At 44.3% G+C, this 18,674-nt stretch overlaps 1 protein-coding gene across 2 annotated transcripts in view; it reads right to left on the bottom strand.

Moving 5' to 3' along the window:
• Positions 1–18,674, bottom strand: part of TGM2 (transglutaminase 2) — a 72,495-nt gene that overhangs the window by 33,923 nt on the left and 19,898 nt on the right. Inside the window, exon 3 of one of the 2 annotated variants that reach the window (XM_029611224.1) lies at positions 26–268. The exons of the other annotated variant lie outside the window; for it this stretch is intronic. Within the exon in view, the coding sequence (XP_029467084.1) occupies positions 26–268 (243 nt within the window). The remainder of the gene's footprint in view (positions 1–25; positions 269–18,674) is intronic. 2 annotated transcript variants of the gene reach the window in all.

The following is an 18,674-nucleotide window of genomic DNA, read 5'->3' as shown; positions in this document are numbered from 1 at the left end:
GAGCTCTGTGCATTGAGAATCTCACCTGGACACCATGAATTGAAGAGCAAGATAAATTCACCAAGCTGGAAACTGGTGCCTTGATCCCCCATGGAAGCTTCCATCGTCAATCGGTAGCGTCCAATCCGAGCATCCGGAGGTGAACATAAGTTGAGAGTAAGCCTGGTGCTGTCATTACTGGCTATGGCGGCACTCCACTCCTTCTCTCGGATGGAGTCGGAGAGGACCATGCGGGCCTTGGTGCCAGATTCCTCAAAGGGACATGGACCTGTAAAACCAAAGGCCTTGCTTAATGCGGATCCTACTCTGACACCTGCCTGGCTCTGGGACAAAATTTTAGGCCATTGGTGGTCTTCTTTCTTTAATTCTGCCAATTCCGCTGGGTCCAGCTCCCTATTGAGACATTGTTTCCCCCCCCCCCCCCCCCCCCGTGCTAAATGTACATCTGACCCTCCTAAAGCTGCAGTCCAAGGTTGTGGAAATCTTTTTCTTTTCATTTCTGTTTTGTTTCAGTTTTCTCTGTTTAATTTCTTGCTGCTGCTATCAACCTTTCCCTTCTGCTAAAGTTTCTGCCGCTGAGGGCAGAAACCTCCACCACCTAACAGACATGCCGCTGAGGGCAGAAACACCACCACCTAACAGACAGGCCGATACGGTACAGTGCACTCCAACGGAGCGCACTATTAGCCTGCTATTGGACGCGCGTTTTCCTTACCCCTTATTCAGTAAGGGGAGGAAAACGTGCATCCAACCCCCGGCACCTAATAGCGCCCTCAACATGCATGTTGATGGCCCTATTAGGTATGCGCGCAGGATACAGAAAGTAAAATGTGCAGCCAAGCCGCACATTTTACTTTCTTCTGGTGCTGGGAAAGTGCACAGAAAAGCAGTTTTTACTATCATAGCGATATTAAGTCGGAGGTCCCGAAGAGTAAAAAAAGTACAAAAAAAAAAAAAATTGAATTCGGCCCACGGCTGTCGGGCCGAAAACCGGACGCTCAATTTTGCCAGCGTCCGGTTTCTGAACCCTAGCGCCTCTTTTTCCCCGTTTCTACTGCGCCACCTAATTTGAATACTGCATCGCGTGCACCAGCAAGGGGCCGGTGCGCGCACCGGGAGAGCGGGCGTTCGTCCACTCTCCCGTGGACTTTACTGAATTGGCCTGAGAGAGAGATGGATGGAACTGCTCTCCTATGAGGAAAAACTAAAGAGGTTAGGGCTGTTCAGCTTGGAGAAGAGGCGGCTGAAGGGGGATATGATAGAGGTCTTTAAAATCATGAGAGGTCTAGAATGGGTAAATGTGAATTGTTATTTACTCTTTCATTTAATAGAAAGACTAGGGGGCAGTCCATGAAGTTAGCATGTAGCACATTTAAAACTAATCGGAGAAAGTTCTTTTTCACTCAACGCACAATTAAACTCTGGAATTTGTTGCCAGGGGATGTGGTTAGTGCAGTTAGTGTAGCTGGGTTTAAAAAAGGTTTGGATAAGTTCTTGGAGGAGAAGTCCATTACCTGCTATTAATCAAGTTGACTTAGAAAATAGCCACTGCTATTACTAGCATCAGTAGCGTGGAAAGATAAGAGGAAAGTAACAGTTTTATTTTGTGAACCATTTTGCTAACATTTTATAGCATTTCTCTGAAATTTACAATAAAGAAAAATAAATGAAATGTGGTGGGTCAATGGGGTAGTAAAGATCGCAAAAAAGGGCAACTTTTGCCAGTTTTTGCTGGGTTTCCTCAAAAATGTTTCCCATTAAAATCTATCAAGTATTTTATCTTGTCCTTAACCATATGTTTTGATTTATTTTATGCTTGTTTATTTTGTAAACCCACTTGGATATAAAGTATCTGTTATGAATGGAATATTAAATTCAAGAAATAATAATTTAGAGCCAAAAAAAAAATATTCCAGCATTTTTTTTGGTGAATTTTTTTCACAAGGGTGAAACGCTGTTATTTTCTGTGAATATTTTTCTGGATATCTGCTTTATGCACATTCTTCACACCATTCCTGAATGCTGTATGGTGTATAGCAGGCGCATACACTTGTGCACATTCCATGGTATGCCGAGTACACTGGCTTATTATATTTTAAATGATACTGGCTCTTGCTGGATACCGTACACGATCTTTTCTGTGGCTTGTAGTAGTCTTTAAATGGTTGGTTTAGAATACTGGATCTTGCTGTGTATTTGACTTCATCATTTCTGGGGGGATGTGGTTTGTTTCTAGCCAGATACTCTATGCCCACCACTGTCCTCTTCTCGTGAGATAAGTTTTTGGGGACAAGAGTGCATAACATCTACATTCTGGTTTAGTACACATCACGCTGTTGGGAATAGACAGCACAGAAAACACATCACTTTCTTCCCATGGAATAGTTCTTGGGGAACGCATATAGTTCACTCTGAACACTTAGAAACATATAAGAATTTAGCCGAAAAGGAGCAGTTTGTCTATTGTTGCCACAGATCCTACTTGATCACTGACCCTACCTTTTTCTCCCCATTGAGGTTCATTCGTGTCTGCCCATGCATGCTTGACACTGTTTTGCTTCTACCACCTCTGTTGAATGTCTGTTACAGCTGTCCGCCACCCATAGTGGCATACTTTCGATGTGCCTACGTTTTAAAAATGTAAGGACTGTGTGTACATAAAATCCAACTCCCTCCAAGGCCCCACCCCCGCCCAGAATGGCTCCTGGAAAACTTCTTTTGTATCTGGCCACGATTTTGTGAGCTCTTGCCATGACCTCCTCCTCTCCTATCTCAGAGAAGATAGGAGGCCTTCTGAGGGTAGGATTGCCAACTGGCTCCAGATTTTCAGGACAGGTTGAACCAGTCCTGGTTTTATCCCATAGCATGCTTGAACTTATTCTGTTTTCCCTATTGCATTCCCTAAGATAATCAAGACTGTAAGTACCTGCATGCAGGGGAGTAAAACCAGGACTGGATCACCCTGTCCTGAAAATCTGGAGCCAGTTGGCAACTCTGTCTGAAGGGTGGGAGGAGGCAGAGGAGGGATCAAGCTTTAGGTGCTGTAATTTTCTGCTCAGGGGATGGAGGAAGAGGAGACCAGGCTTCTTCATGGCCACTTATTCTTTTGTTTGGGTGGGAAGAAAGAAAGGATCCATTAGGGTGGGAGGAAATACCGCATGTAAACTGGTCTTTCAGTTTGGGTGGTTAACAAATAGGATTTTAAGTCTTTCTATGCACAGCAAAAATGTAACATCTGCTCTGAGGAAGTGTTAATTTTTATCCTTTAGAAAGCCCATGGAAAATAGCAGTGCTTTCTCCTATTTTTGCAGGCTCAGTGAAGCCTAATTTGCATATGATATTCCCTCATTTACATACAGGTAAGCAATCATTTTCTTGCTTACCTGTTAATGTATTGAGGGATCATGTTAATGTGCATATTAAGGCCTTACGGCATAGTGGGCTATTTTTGCATACACTGAAGGCCCTTAATTTGTATATTAAAGTTTATTATATGATCCCCTAAATCTTTGAAAGTTTACCTCTATGTGTGTAATCCCACTCATGGATACAATGTGTGCACATGCTAATGGTCGGCTTATAACCTCCTCACGTCCCTACTTGGGTAGTTTTTGGGCTGTACAAAACCACGTGTGTTTCATTCACATGGCAGATGCAAATGTTGCATATTCTATGAGCAGTGGAACTCTTTCCGAGCAGTATTTAGGGCACTCAGGAAACGCAAGTTGTTTGTAAAAGATGCTTGCCCTCTAAATCGGGGGCAGCCAACTCTGGTCCTCGAGAGCCACAAATAGGCCAGGTTTTCAGGATATCCACAATGAATATGCATGACAGAGAGCTCCATATTCATTGTGAGTATCCTGAAAACCAGACCTGTTTGAGGCTCCAGGGGGAGCAGAGCTGGTAATGCATCTCCTCCTCTCTTTCTCACTCAGAAGCTCCATGGCTGCCAAGTTACTGTACCTTAGCACAGTGTTTACCTATCCAGGACAGTAAATCTATTCATCATTAGGACCAGGAATCCGTGTTGGTTCGCTCAGAAGACTAGGGATCATTCAGGTCTTGTTTGTTAATTCTCTCACACATTTAGGACAAACTCCTTCGTTCCCAGAAAGAGCTCATGACTCATATTTACTGTCGGAAGCCAGCTTTTCCTTTACTGGCGCTTAAACTCTATAACTACAGGGACTTGTAAATGCAGGGGAGACTGTTTTCCTTTTAAAGTAACTAATACACAAAAATGTCATGTCTGTCACAGGAGAATTTCTCAGTTGATGCTGTGCCCATGCTGAACTACTCCGCCGCCCCTCCCTGGTCGCCATAGTAACTGCCGAGCAAACCCCCCACACAGACTGGTCGAAGTGACACAGCTTTTCTTTTAACTAACTGGCTGCGTGAGGCCTATCTTGGGCTTTTTTTTTTTATTATTTTTTTTTAAATAAAATCCCCTGTCAGTAACACATTCATGCCTTATGGGTGGGGTTTCGAGGTTTCTTAATATCAGCGCCAGGAATTCCGTGCTGTTAAGTCCTGTTCCTGGTGTCAACAAGAAAAGCCTCAGGAGGGAAAGGAAAGAAGACGTGCGAGAGGCCACCTATCCCCCCCTCCCCCTCCCCCCCTTTGCAGCTTGCTTCTGTTGCTTTTAGGATTTACCAGCCGTTATCACCCTTCTCATTCAGGCTTTCTCGCTTCCATCTATACATATTAGAGCTTCTGCAACTACCATTAGCGAACTGACAAGTTCCAGATCACTGGGATGGGAATTAAAAATAAATAAATAAATAAAAATCAGGAATGGCACTATGGCAACATTTTGTAACGAGTAATGACACTGTTCTTTCATATGGGATTTATCCCAAAGCATTTTTTTTTCTTTTTGGACTGAACAATTATAACAGAAGCCGACACGTTGAGAAAGCTGTGAAATAAGAGTGCTCTCTAGGGCAACTGGCGGATTTTCTGAAATAACTGTATGTGTTCTGGCCTGAAGGAAAAGCAAACAGACGAAACAATGCAGGCTGCAAAGGCAGGTGAGAAAGGGAAAGGAGAGGAGACAAGAATAATGAACTCCTGTGACCCTGGAAAGCAAGTTTCAACAAGGAAGACTTGGAAGTGCCAGGAAAGGGGATCAATCTGGGTTTGGGGAAGGAACATCAAATCTGTCACAACTGAAGCCTGCTCTTCTGTTAATATTTGTACTTTCAGGGCACAGGTACTGTACTGTTGTTAAAACACGTGCACCGTATTCTGTACAGCTGGTGAAAAGTGTGGAAAGAAAAGCATTACTGATGTATTTCTAGACATTGGATATCCTGCCTTTTATCAAGAATGGCCTCAAGATGGATTACAGCAATTTAAGTCAGACAAATTGCATTTGAAACAATTTTACATTTTGGGAACACACTGGTGTTTAACTCAAAGTCCTTAATTAGAAGATCGGGTAGGTCAGATAGTTAGGGGATGGAGAGTCTCTGCAGGGAAGACCTCGCTGAAAAGCCATGCCTTAGATTTTTTTTTTTTTTCTGAAAGTGAGGAAACGTGGCTCAAGGCATAGGGGTATAGTGGTACCTTGCTCCAAATAGTTGGTGCATAACAGCTGAAAGCATGAAGTCCTACAGATCAGTTTGGCAGAGGCCAGTGGAGGGGAGAAAAGAAGAGGCATTTGGGAGGATTGGAGTTCCCCTGTGGGTGAGGAGGAGGAAGTAAGTTGGGAGAGGTACTCTCACTTGTAAGCAAGGCAGAGTTTGGAATTGCATCCCGTTGTTTGACTGGAAACCAGTGCAGCTGATGTAGTATTGGTTTTATGATAACCAGTGGTCATTTTTCTAGAAAAAAAATGTTCCAGGTTGGGGGCAGCAGTGGCCTCCACCTTCCATTCCCCCCTCCCCCCCCCCCAAAGGGAAAAAGTAAGCAACCAAATTAAAAAAGATTCCAAATTAGGTGACCTGGCATGACCTTTCAGATAGAAAGCTTTAATATAACAGTAGATAAAGTCTGTAAACCTAATGTAGTCTACTCATTCTCTCTTTCAACAGAGCCCACCAGAGCACTGTAGGCAGGAAAAACTTTGACACACCAGGACCAATGTATTATTTACCTGCTACTTTCAGTCTATTTAGACTTGAATGCTCCTCCAGAAACTTGCCAAAACTTTTAATAAACTCAGTTTTCCGGCGATAAGCAGGGCATTTAGCCATGCATAATGGGTGGCGTCGTCCATGACGTCACGGGGCGGAGCATCTCTCTCAGAGCTCGAAGAGCTTTGAAGTGCGCATGAGCACCACTTCCCGCGCTCCTCGAGCCTGCCTCAGTCTTCGTTTTCCGCGGCACTACACGGCTGTGTGGTGCACTCTCTCTCCCTCTCGCCTCACAACGAAGACGTTTCTTCAATCAAAAAAAAACAAAAAAAAAACAACAATGCTGAAAACCCCCGGATTCAAATACTGCTCCTGCGGGAAGATTATGTCTGTGACCGATGGACATAATTATTGCTATTTATGCCTCGGTCCAGATCACAACCAGTCGGCCTGTGCAGATTGTGGACGGATGTCCCCTCGCGCTAGGAGACAGCGTGCCGAGAAAATGGAGAGGCTCAGAACCACTCCTGACCCCTCCACAAAGACTTCAGGATCAGTAAAATCCTCTCAAGGTATGGGGAAACATCGACCGGAGTCCCACTCGGCCTCAGTAAGCCGTACTCCGATTACTGCGTCGTTACCCACGCAGTTATCAACCAGCGTCGCGTCGCATGCGCTGCATACCTCTAAGAAAACGACGCATTCGACTCATTCCTCCAAGACTGCGTCGGGGTCGAAGCACACGACGCATGCTTCAAAACCTGTGTCACATTCGAAGCATACGAAGCACAGCGACGCACACACGACTCGTACTGACGCCACGAAGCAATCCACGACTCAAATTTCTACGACTCATAGCAAGACTTCATCAGAAAGTAGGAACAATACTCCTGCTCTTCCATCCAAGCCAAGGAAGTCAACTTCCAAGACTAAACATATCATTTCCTCAAAAGATTTGCCGGAGCCCACTGAACTACCTATATCTGTTCGCTCCCTGGGCTCAGCTGATTCAGACGTAATGGTAGATTCACCGCTGGGAGCCTGGACTTCGTCTCCAGAGCTTCCTCGCTCTCCTGCTAGAAAAAGATCTTTAACTCCTTTACCACAGGCACACCCAAAACGTCTCAAGACTATATCGGATCCTCCAGGGCTCCCTCCTCATCCATCTGCCAAGGAGACAATGTCTCATATATCTTCGTTAATTCACTCCTTCTTACAGGGTTTGCCTCCAGATCCTAACAGTCTTCCACACAACCTTCAAAGCCCAAAGTCTCAAGGGCATTCTCTGTCACCACTTCAGCCATCTCCACTGAATGTTGGCTCTCCTGCATCGTCTTCACATTCTTTACAAGACTCTATTCATACATCTCCTGGGAGTTCGACAGGGATTCCGTCAGACCCTCCTCAGGAGCTGCCTCAACCAACATCTCCTCCGGAAGATCTCACTTATGCTAAATTTTTGGAAAAGGTAGCTACAGCATTGGACATTGAGATTCGTAAAATTCCGGATCCCAGATCCCAGACTTTGGGACTGCTACAGCTGTTTGACATTCCTGCGGAACCTACGGCGCTTCCTCCGCAGCCCATTTTAGAAGGTCTCATGGACAAAGCATGGGACACCCCATTGCTTCTACCTGCAATTTCTAGGAAGCTAGACTTGAAGTACAGGATGCAAAAGACACCATATTATTCCATGGTACAACTTCCACATACTTCAGTTGTAGTGGAATCAGCATTAAAAGAGCAAAGAAGAATAGACTCTTCTCAAATACACCACCGGGCCGAGAAAATAAATCGTTGGATGATTTTGCTAAAAAGATTTTTCAGAATTCAATGTTAAATTCCCGCATACATCACCATCAGTTTTACATAATACAGTATTTATTTAACTGCACGCAGAAGTTACAACCATTGCTTTCCGCAGCTCATGGAGATTCTTCTTTGCCTTCCCCTTTCAAGGACCTACAGGAAGGTCTGAGACATCTTTTACGAACCTCCTACGAAGCCTTTGATACTTCTGCAAGATCATCGGCTACATCGGTGGCAGCTCGGCGTATGGCATGGCTACGGGCTAGTAGCATACGTGATGATGTTCATGAGCGCTTGGCTAATTTACCTTGCAGACCGGATAACCTATTTGGTGAAAAGTTGCAGGAGACGGTTTCTTTGATAAAAGAACAAAACATTGCTGTCCAATCTTTAACAATGCCTACGGAAACTCCATCCACTTCTAAGCGTTACCCTTTCCAGAACAGAAGAGGCTACTACTACCGCAGGCCATACAGGTACTATCAACCATACCAAACGCCCTACAGGCAACCTTATCAACAGCAGCAACGTCCCCAACCTCAATCTCAGGGACAGAGACCTCGGCAAAGACCTCAAAGACCTCAAAAGCAACAACCAGCTCAGCAACAGTCTAAACAGTCTTTTTAATTACACCAGCCACAACAGCACTGGCCATAGGAGGAAGGCTAACTCACTACTATACCCAGTGGTCTCACATCACCACAGATCAGTGGGTTCTCACTATTATACAACAGGGATATCGTCTTCGCTTCAAATCCACTCCGATGCTCCCTCACTCCATTTACTCCAAAACACCTACGGTTCAGATTCCATCTCTTCTCAAGGAAGTTTCCCTGCTTCTTCAACAAGAAGCGATCCGGCTCATTCCTTCACAATTTCAGGAGCACGGCTTTTATTCCCAATACTTCCTCATTCCAAAGAAATCAGGAGGTTTTCGCCCTATTTTAGATCTATGACAGCTCAACAAGTACTTGGTACAAGAAAAATTCAAGATGACTTCTCTCAAGACGATTCTCCCCTTTCTTCAGTCGAACGACTGGTTGTGTTCGCTCGATCTAAAAGACGCTTACACACATATCCCAATCCACAACAGTTGCTGGCGATACCTTTGTTTTCAAGAAGCAGATCGTCATTACCAATATCAAGTTCTTCCCTTTGGCCTTTCCTCGGCCCCCAGAGTCTTCACAAAATGTCTGGCGGTTGTTGTGGCTCACTTACGCAAACAGGGCATAACTATATTTCCATATCTAGACGATTGGTTAATGGTATCTCACGATCCTCACTTGTTGAGATCTCACATAGAGACTACGCTCCGCTGTCTCAACGACCTAGGATGGATAGTAAATTACGAGAAATCTCAACTTTATCCTTCGCAACGCATCCAGTTTATAGGTGCCATACTCAACACCACCTTATCCAAGGCCTTCCTGCCTCCAGAACGGGTCCAAACATTACGAACTCTAGCTCAATCTCTACTTCGTCAAAACACGGCTCCAGCCCGACAGGTCATGGTTCTCCTGGGCCATATGGCTGCAGCGATACATGTCGTTTGCAATACTCGTCTCCACATGAGGCGGCTTCAATGGGGACTCAAGTCCCAATGGAATCAACTCACTCAGCCGATGTCTCGCAGAGTACAGGTCACGAATTCCATGAAACGGACATACGTTGGTGGCTTCAACCACTTGTCTTACAAGAAGGAAGCCCCTTCCAGATTCTTCCTCATCAATTGATTCTCACAACAGATGCTTCAACAAAGGGCTGGGGAGCACATCTCCTCCACCTGCAGACTCAGGGTCTTTGGAACTCGATGGAACAACTCTTGCAAATCAACCTGCTCGAGCTCCGGGCAATAAAGAACTCTCTTCTTGCATTTCAAGCATGGATACAAAACTGCTCCCTGATGATTCATACAGACAATCAAGTAGCGATGTTTTACATCAACAAACAAGGAGGATCAGGATCCAGGATTCTATGCAAGGAAGCAGTTCAGATCTGGGAGTGGGCGGAACGCAACCAAGTTTTCCTTCAAGCCTCATATCTCCCAGGACTTGCAAATATAAAGGCGGACAAATTAAGCAGAGTCTTTCACCCACACGAGTGGTCGCTCAGTCTTCCCGAAGCGCAAAAAATTTTCCACCGCTGGGGAACACCGGACATAGATCTCTTTGCAACGGAAGAGAATCGGAAGGTGGACAAGTTCTGTTCCCTCCTTCCGAGCAACTACAGATTGGCACAAGATGCATTTTTGATCCCGTGGCACAACGGTCTTCTCTATGCCTTTCCGCCAATTCCACTGATATCTCGAACAATCCACAAGTGCATAGCAGACGCAGCGAACTTAATTCTCATAGCGCCAGCATGGCCCAGACAACCATGGTACACATACCTGCTACGCCTTTCCATTCAGGCGCCGATTCTTCTACCAGACTTCCAACCCTCCTCTCCCAGAACGAAGGAACTTTAATTCACCCAATGCAAGCATCCCTGCATTTAACAGCTTGGAGATTGAACGGCAGGTATTAGCCCCTTTCAACCTCCCTACAAGCATTCTAGATGTCCTGGTGGCTTCCCGTAAACCTTCCACCAGACGCAACTATGCATTCAAATGGAAACGTTATTCTTCCTGGTGTACTCTCCATAATTTAAATCCTTTCTCTGCTTCACCAGAATCCATTTTATCTTACTTGCATCAAATTGTCGCTCTCGGTTTAGCGACAACATCTGTTCGGGTTCATCTCAGCGCCATTGCGGCTTATCACCAATTACACCAAAATGTCTCTATCTCTTCTCATCCCTTGATTACCAAATTTATGAAGGGATTGCTCCGTTTGCACCCTCCTTTCAAAAAGCCAATAATTCCTTGGGATATCAACTTGGTCCTAGAAGCACTGATGAATCCGCCATTTGAACCTATGGCGGAGTCTACTTTAAAGTTTTTGACCTGGAAAGTGTTATTTCTGGTCTCTATAACTTCAGCCAGGAGGGTCAGTGAACTCCAAGCACTAGTAGTCAATTTTCCTTACCTGCAATTTCACCAACATAAAGTGATGCTGCGAACTCACCCTTCTTTCGTGCCGAAAGTGGTATCTGCGTTTCACTTGAACCAAGTTATTACCTTGCCAGTTTTCTGTCCTGAGCCTCATACAGATGCTAGACAAAAACTCCTTCATACCCTCGATTGTAAAAGAGCTCTAGCCTATTACAAGGAGGCGACTGAACAGCTCAGACATTCTTCTCAATTATTCGTTTCCTTCAATCCGAATAATCCAGGACAGCCGGTATCCAAACGTACTTTATCCAATTGGCTCACAGCGTGTATCCTCTTTTGCTATACATCAAAGGAGTTGCCACTAGAAGGCTCTATACATGCTCACCAAATCAGGGCTACGGCTACTTCCATTGCCCACATTTGTGGAGTTTCAATTGAAGACATCTGTAAGGCTGCTACCTGGTCTTCTCCTCACACCTTTGTGTCCCACTACTGTCTGGACCAACAGTCAGCGACGGACTCGTCATTGGGGTCCGCTATTTTAAAACAGTTTTCTGACTCATATTAGCTGTCCACCCTTTACTGGTTGCAAAAAAAAAAAAAAAAAAAAATTCATTTGTTTCATGTTACTAGTAAACATACTTTCTTTACTATGATGTTACTTCATTATTATTTTTCAGTATTGCAACCTTTCTGCTTGGGACTCCCATTATGCATGGCTAAATGCCCTGCTTATCGCCGGAAAAAAGCAAGTTTGCTTACCGTAAACGGTGTTTTCCGTAGATAGCAGGGAATTTAGCCATGCAATCCCTCCCACCTCCCTGGACAGCTCCAACAGTTTCACACATCCTACTCCATTAGCTTGGAAAACAGACTGAGGCAGGCTCGAGGAGCGCGGGAAGTGGTGCTCATGCGCACTTCAAAGCTCTTCGAGCTCTGAGAGAGATGCTCCGCCCCGTGACGTCATGGACGACGCCACCCATTATGCATGGCTAAATTCCCTGCTATCTACGGAAAACACCGTTTACGGTAAGCAAACTTGCTTTTATACCACTAGTCTTGACCAGCTTCTCTAACCACAAATTCCATACCTACACTTCAGTTCTCCTTCACTGTAGGAGTGAAAATATTATATGATGGCAGCAGGACCATCACTGGGAAAATGATGACCCAGGCAAGGGCTGCCGTCAGCATCCCCCTTACTGTGGCAGCCGGTTGCCATCTCCAGCTGGCTGCACAGCTCCTGTGGCCGTCTCCAAGTCATGCAGGCTTGGCTGCTATTGACCGGACCAGGAAGTGTGCAGGGAAGTTTGGGAAGGGGGGGGGGGAGGAGTATAAGGAAGGGACCATGCGTGCATGGCTTGCTCCTCTTGCCTCCATCTTCCTGTGCCTTCCCCCCTCACCCCCCACCCCAGGCTAGGCACTCTGGGGAGGCAGTAGTCTTGCCTGTGCATAGTGATATCCTTGGATAGCAATCACCCTCTTAACCCAGACATGCATCTCCCTAGATTACTATGCTATCACACACCCTTACGTATAATTAAAACAACTGAAAATATTTTTAAAAATGTATTAGCAATGTGACAAGTTGAGAAGTATACAAGTTTGGAAGGGGAGGGGTGAAAGGATAATGTACAATCTGTCACTTCTTCACCTTGAACTCAGGACAGTGACTTTTCACGGTTAGGTGAGAGGCACTCCTGAGTTTCTATTTATTGTTCACATGCTTGTCCGAGAAGAATGAGGCTTCCTGATATGCAGAGATTATACCAGTGCCAAACCCCCTACTGCCTCCTCAGTCTCCTAGATACTACGCCCTTAGCTGAAGCTAATGAATCAATAACAAACCCTGAAGTTTTGCATGGAGGAATAATAATAATAATATAATAATTTATTTCCTATTTTATGCTTCCCTTTGTACACTCAAGGCATGTAACAGCAGTTTTAAAATACATCAATGTGACAATATTAAACATGCAAGAACTAATCAATTTAAAAACTGATTGATCCAGCAGAACCATAAATTAGGATCTACTGGGTCTGACACACATAAATTACCACATAATAAAATTATTAAAATATCCCAGAATACTTCAACAAAATCAAGAATTTTTAATAAAACCATCCTTTCATATACTTTAACCCTACAACCCTACAGCAATCAAACTTAATCACTCTGTCAATGAGAGAATAGCCCTCTATAAGCCACCATTTTGGGTTGTTTTTTTTTATCAGTGTTTAATACCACTTTTTAATTCCCAGTCACTGTGTTGGCCAGGTCTTGGATCCTGATTCTGCAGTATTTAAGAAATCAATGGAATTGATTCCCTGACTGTCTTCAGAGGTATTCCTCAAAGATCTGGATAAAGAACCAGCTCTTCCAATTTCTTTGAAATACAATATAATCTGTCAGGACTCTTTCCTTGGGTAGTATATGCCAGATACTTGGTATTTCACAGACAAAGGCCCTCTATCTAGTTTTGGTGAATCTCACCTCTTTAACTAAGGGCACAACTAGAAGACCCTTAGAAGATGATCTCAGCATAATGCTGGCTACATACCTTATGAAAAGGTCTTCGACGTAAGATAGGGCTTTTTCATTAAGAACTTTAAACAAGTGTCACAGCTATAATGATAATCCTATAATGGATTGGTAAGCAATGCAACTATTCAAGACTGGCCTTCTGTGGTCTCTGCAACTGCTACCCACATGAAGGAGGTTGCAGTATGCTTATTAAGTTGCAGTTGTATTACTTTCTTAGGCAAGCTAAAATCCACACAGTTACAATAATCCAATTTTGCAACAATAAGCAATTGAAATAAAGAGGTTAGGCTATCCTAGTCAAGAGAACAACTTACTGCCCAAAGAGTCTGAATGTGAGATAATAAGAAACAGTAGAAATATTTACATTCTTTAAATTTAAAAGCCAAATGGTGATCACTCAACCAATGTATATGAGTGTTTGGTTTATGTGCAAAGTATGCGGCTAGAGTGGGGAGCAGGGCAGAGATGGGGTGTGGGGTGGTGCGTTGGAGGAGATGGGTACAGTATAAAGTTCAGAGGCAAGTACAATACTGTTTATCAATGGATTTGCAGTTTTAAGCTTTGTATTTGGTAGCAGAAATGAGAAAAATCTTTTTGTTATGCCTTGCATTCAGGCTGGAGTGAGATGAAAAGGAATGTCAAGCTGACAGAATAGTGAGGGGGAATCAGTGGATATGAAGCTAATAGTGTGGTGGTAAGAAGTCTTATGCTATTATTAGAGATTAGAGATGTGTGGACAGACATGGCTCGGACCTTTTCATTTTTGCCTTGAATTTTCTCAGCTCATTGGACTCAGCGTCAGTCTAGTTTAAATCTGATTGTGATTTTTTCCCAAGAGAATTTGCCTTTTTTTATATTGGTTTAAATTTGTGAAAAGAGTTATAGATGTAAAGGATTTCAAGTATTTGTTAATATTAAGTCTCTTAAAACATTTCACATAGAAGCGCAAATCTGCAAATATACAAGATCATAAAGATGGAAACTAGGTGATGAAAGAGATTCAAGGTGAGCTGTGGATGGCTTGGATCTCAGTTGTTTCGCAACCTTTCCTGGTTGGATTCTGATGACCCAACCCATTTTGGATGGATTTTAGATTTAATCTGAATTAATTTGATTACCTCTGCTGTTACTTGGCCAGATTACCTAATCTATCTTTCTTCCTAAAAATCCCTGAAGCTGCTTCCAGTAAACCTATTCACAAAAGTGTGTGATTAATTAACATTAAAAAGTATGTGTTATTTACCATTGCTCTCATTAATTTTAATGGGTCCTATATTCACTAATAACGTGTTTTCAGCATTAACATGGTAACACACATTTCTGAATAGGGTTGCAAATGCAAGATTCTACTGTTTTCCAGACCTTATTCTTCAGGACAATGCCTTCATGATCCAGCAGGCTATCTAAAGTCTACACCCTCATGAACATTTTTCACATTTTGTTAAGTGCATCAGACTTGCATGCATTTAAATGAAGAGGGTTTTCCACTCATCAACACATCATATTCTATACCTTTCAAGGCAAAAATGTTTTCTCCTAGGACAAGCAGGATGGTAGTCCTCACACATGGGTGACATCATTGGATGGAGCGCAGAACAGAAAACTTATGTCAAAGTTTCTAGAACTTTAATTAGGTACACTGAGCATGCCCAGAATGCCCTATACCACATATCCACATGGGGTCCCTCTTCAATCTCTTTTTTCCACAGAGCTTTTGTCTCGCAGTTACTTGAACTCTTGACTTTTTTAATCAAAAATTGCTTGGAAAACTTTTCCACCAATAGTTTCCATTTTTTTTTCAAGTCTTTTTTCAGTGCAGGTCTCTCTCCGGTTCCCTCTAATTTCTCAGTGAGGTTTTTCAGCAGTTCAGTAAATTTTCTTTTGCTTCAGTTTCCCCCACCTCCCCGTGGCAACAGAGCCTCGGTGCCAGTCTGCATCGGTCACCCACCGTCACCGCATTCATTTTCACCCTGCTCAATTCGTATCATTATCGCCTCATCGGGTTTCCGTCAATGCCCTCAGTGCCCGAGGATTATGTCCATTATGGACCTACACGATGTGTGTATCCTCTGCCTGAGGGCATCGCATGACGTCCAGGGGTGCTGCTTGTGCGACCAAATGATCCCGAAGGGATGTTGCGCTCACCTCAACAAGATAGAAAAGCTCTTCGGGCTGAGGAAGTCTAAACCATCGACATCAGCATTGGTGGCATTGATGCCGAAGGACCATGGAGCTGCACTGATGTACACTGAGCCATCAACATTGGTGGGGCTGTCCAGTCTGTTGATGCCGCTGGCGGATCCAGGTCGAGAACATCAGGTTCATCAAAATTGACCTCAGCACTGGGGAAAAAATGGGCCGAGCATCGAGGGAAGCCAAGGATGCAACAGCACCGGTCACCTTTGATGCTCGGTGCCGGATGGTCTCCACCAGTCCTGGTGTCAGTCACTGATCCACCTCTGGGATCCGAGGAAGATCTGGCCACCCCTCCTGCCTCCCAGTCTGTTTTGGCATTGGCAACTTTCGAGGAGGGGTTGGAGCTCAGCTGGCAGTTGATGGGGCTCTGCAGGGCATCAAGCCTGTGGCACCAACATTATCTATGCCCATGCTCTTCCTGCTGGAACCACAGCTGGAGCATCTCAATGTGCTCATTGGTGTGTTACTGATCCAGTTGGCATCAGTTCCCAGGTGGCCATTGATGCTTGGCAGGGCACCGATGCTTCCCCCGACTGATGCGATGCTCATTGCCGGTTCCTCTGAGAAGGAAGCTGCATAAAGGCCAGCGGGGACACCGAGGCCTGCAGCCCCACCCCCCCCCCCAATTTGGCACCTTAGCATGGATGTGTCCACCTTGGGGTGGGGTGCTCATGTAGACAGGCTCTGCATGCACTGTCTGTGGTTCGCACAGGAAACACAATGTCAAACCAACTTCCTGGAGTTTCAGGCAATCAGGTACACTTTATGGGCTTTTAGAGATCGGCTGTCCAACAAAAGTTGTCCTGATCAAGAAAGACAACCAAGTAGCAATATGGTATGTCAACAAGAAGGAGGCAGGGGGTCATACCTCCTGTGTCAGAAAGCGGTCCAGATCTGGTCCTGGGCTCTGTTCCATGGGATGGTGCTTCAGGCTATGTATCTGGCTGGAACAGAGAACGTGATAGTGGAAGACTGAGTTGAGCCTTTAGGCCCCACGAGTGGTTGCTGGACCAGGGGGTGGTGAATCGGATCTTCTGCCTCTGGGGAAACCCAGATGTGGACTTGTTCACATCCCCCTGTAACAGGAAGGTAACCCAGTTCTGCTCCCTGTACAGTTCAGATGGTGAACCAGCCTCGGACACCTTTGCTTGCCATTGGGGCAACGGTCTTCTGTATGCATCTCCTCCAATTCCTCTAGTAACAAAGATTCTCCTGAAGCTTTGAGAGGACAGAGAGACTATGATCCTCCATGTGTGAGGACTACCATCCTGCTTGGAGAAAGCAAAGTTGCTTACCTGTAACTGGTGTTCACCTAGGACAGCAGGATAGTAGTCCTCATGAAACCCGCCCGCCACCCCGCGGAGTTGAGTTTCTCCTATTTTTTAAATTATTTTATTTTTATCATAATTCTATGTTAAGAGACTGAAGAGGGACTCCACGTGGATGCGTGGTATAGGGCATGCTGGGCATGCTCAGTGTACTTAGTCAAAGCTCTAAAAACTTTGACATAAGTTTTCCATGCTGGGTTCCATCTGATGATGTTACCCATGTGTGAGGATTAACATCCTGTTGTCCTAGGAGAATACCTGTTACAGGTAAGCAACTCTGCTTTATTGGGGGACAAAGCATATATTGGACCATATATCTACAGGTTTACAATGCTGGGTTCAGTCTGGAGTCACCACCCAGGAAAAGGACCCTGCAATCCTTGTGGTCAACACATAGAAATCATGAGGTCAGTGTATGATGGTGGTCAAAAAAGCAAATAGGAAGTCAGGAATGATCCAAAAAGGAATGGAGAATAAAATGGAAAATATCATATTGTTTATGGTGTGATCACCCTTTTCTAATTGCCCCTTCTAAAAAAAAAAAAAAAAGACAGCAATACTAGAAAAGGTACAGAGAAGGGCAACAAAAATGATAAAGAGGATGGAATGCCCCCGCCCCCCCCATGAAGAGAAGCTACAGAAGTTAGGGCTCTTCGGTTTGGAAAAGAGATAGCTGTGAGAGGAATAATAGACATTTATGAGTGGGATGGTTATTTATCCTTTCAAATAATACTAAAAGAAGGGGACGCTCCATGGAACTAACAACCAGGAGATTGAAAACAGTTCGTAGAAAGTACATTTTCACTAAGCGCATAGTTACGCTGCGGAATCTGTCGCCAGATGATGTAGACAAGTCAATTAGTACAGCAAGTTTCATAATGAGGTTTGTACAAGCTCCTGGAGGAAAAGTCCATAAAAGCATTGTTAGCCAGGTAATACAGGAAAAGCTATTGCTATGCCTAGGAGCAACAAGAAATAGGATCTACTTTTTGGAATCTGCCAGCTAACTTATGACTTGGACTTCCCACTGTCAGAGACAGGATGCCGTGCTTGATGGACCTTGGCATTTCTTACGCTCTTAAGATATTGTCCTAAAGCATAACATCTTGAGAACCAGTAGGATCTTGCATTTGCAGCCCTATTCAGGAAGGTGTGATACCACGTTCATGCTGAAAACGCACATTAATAGTGACTAGGGCCCATTAGAAATAATGGGAGCTGTGGTAAATTACATGAGCTTTGCATCATGGAGGCAATGTCCTGAAGAATACGGTCTGGATCTTTTCCCTCTGTCCCTGCTCCTTTTTTCCTGGGCAGTAAGTACTTAAGGAGCGGCAGTCAAACAACCCTAAACAAACACACTTTCTAAATATGAAGTCTTGATGTTATTTATGTGTGACTTTTCTCTGTTTTCTGCATTATTTATGCTTAGCTTACTGGTTCCACATTTCTGTTTTTCATGTTCTCAAAGATTGAGCAATTAAAAGAGAAACATCAGACATGTTCTTAAATGTTATTAATAACTAGCTGATGTTATCAGACAATTGCACGTTGTGTACACTAATGACCAAACCTGGGCATCGAATCTGACACAGAGGTCATGGAAGTCATCCATACTGCAGCAGGCATAAGACGGACCCTTCTGAAGGCAGATTTAGCCCCTAGTTTTCACTGTTTGGAGCACCAATGTGTTGGGACTAGAAAACTGAAGATTTTCAGCCATGCCA

The sequence above is a fragment of the Rhinatrema bivittatum genome, chromosome 8, assembly GCF_901001135.1.
Source record: "Rhinatrema bivittatum chromosome 8, aRhiBiv1.1, whole genome shotgun sequence".
Classification (NCBI taxonomy): Eukaryota; Metazoa; Chordata; class Amphibia; order Gymnophiona; family Rhinatrematidae; genus Rhinatrema; species Rhinatrema bivittatum.
The sequence above is the reverse complement of the archived record's forward strand: the minus strand, read 5'-3'. Positions and strand labels throughout refer to the sequence as shown.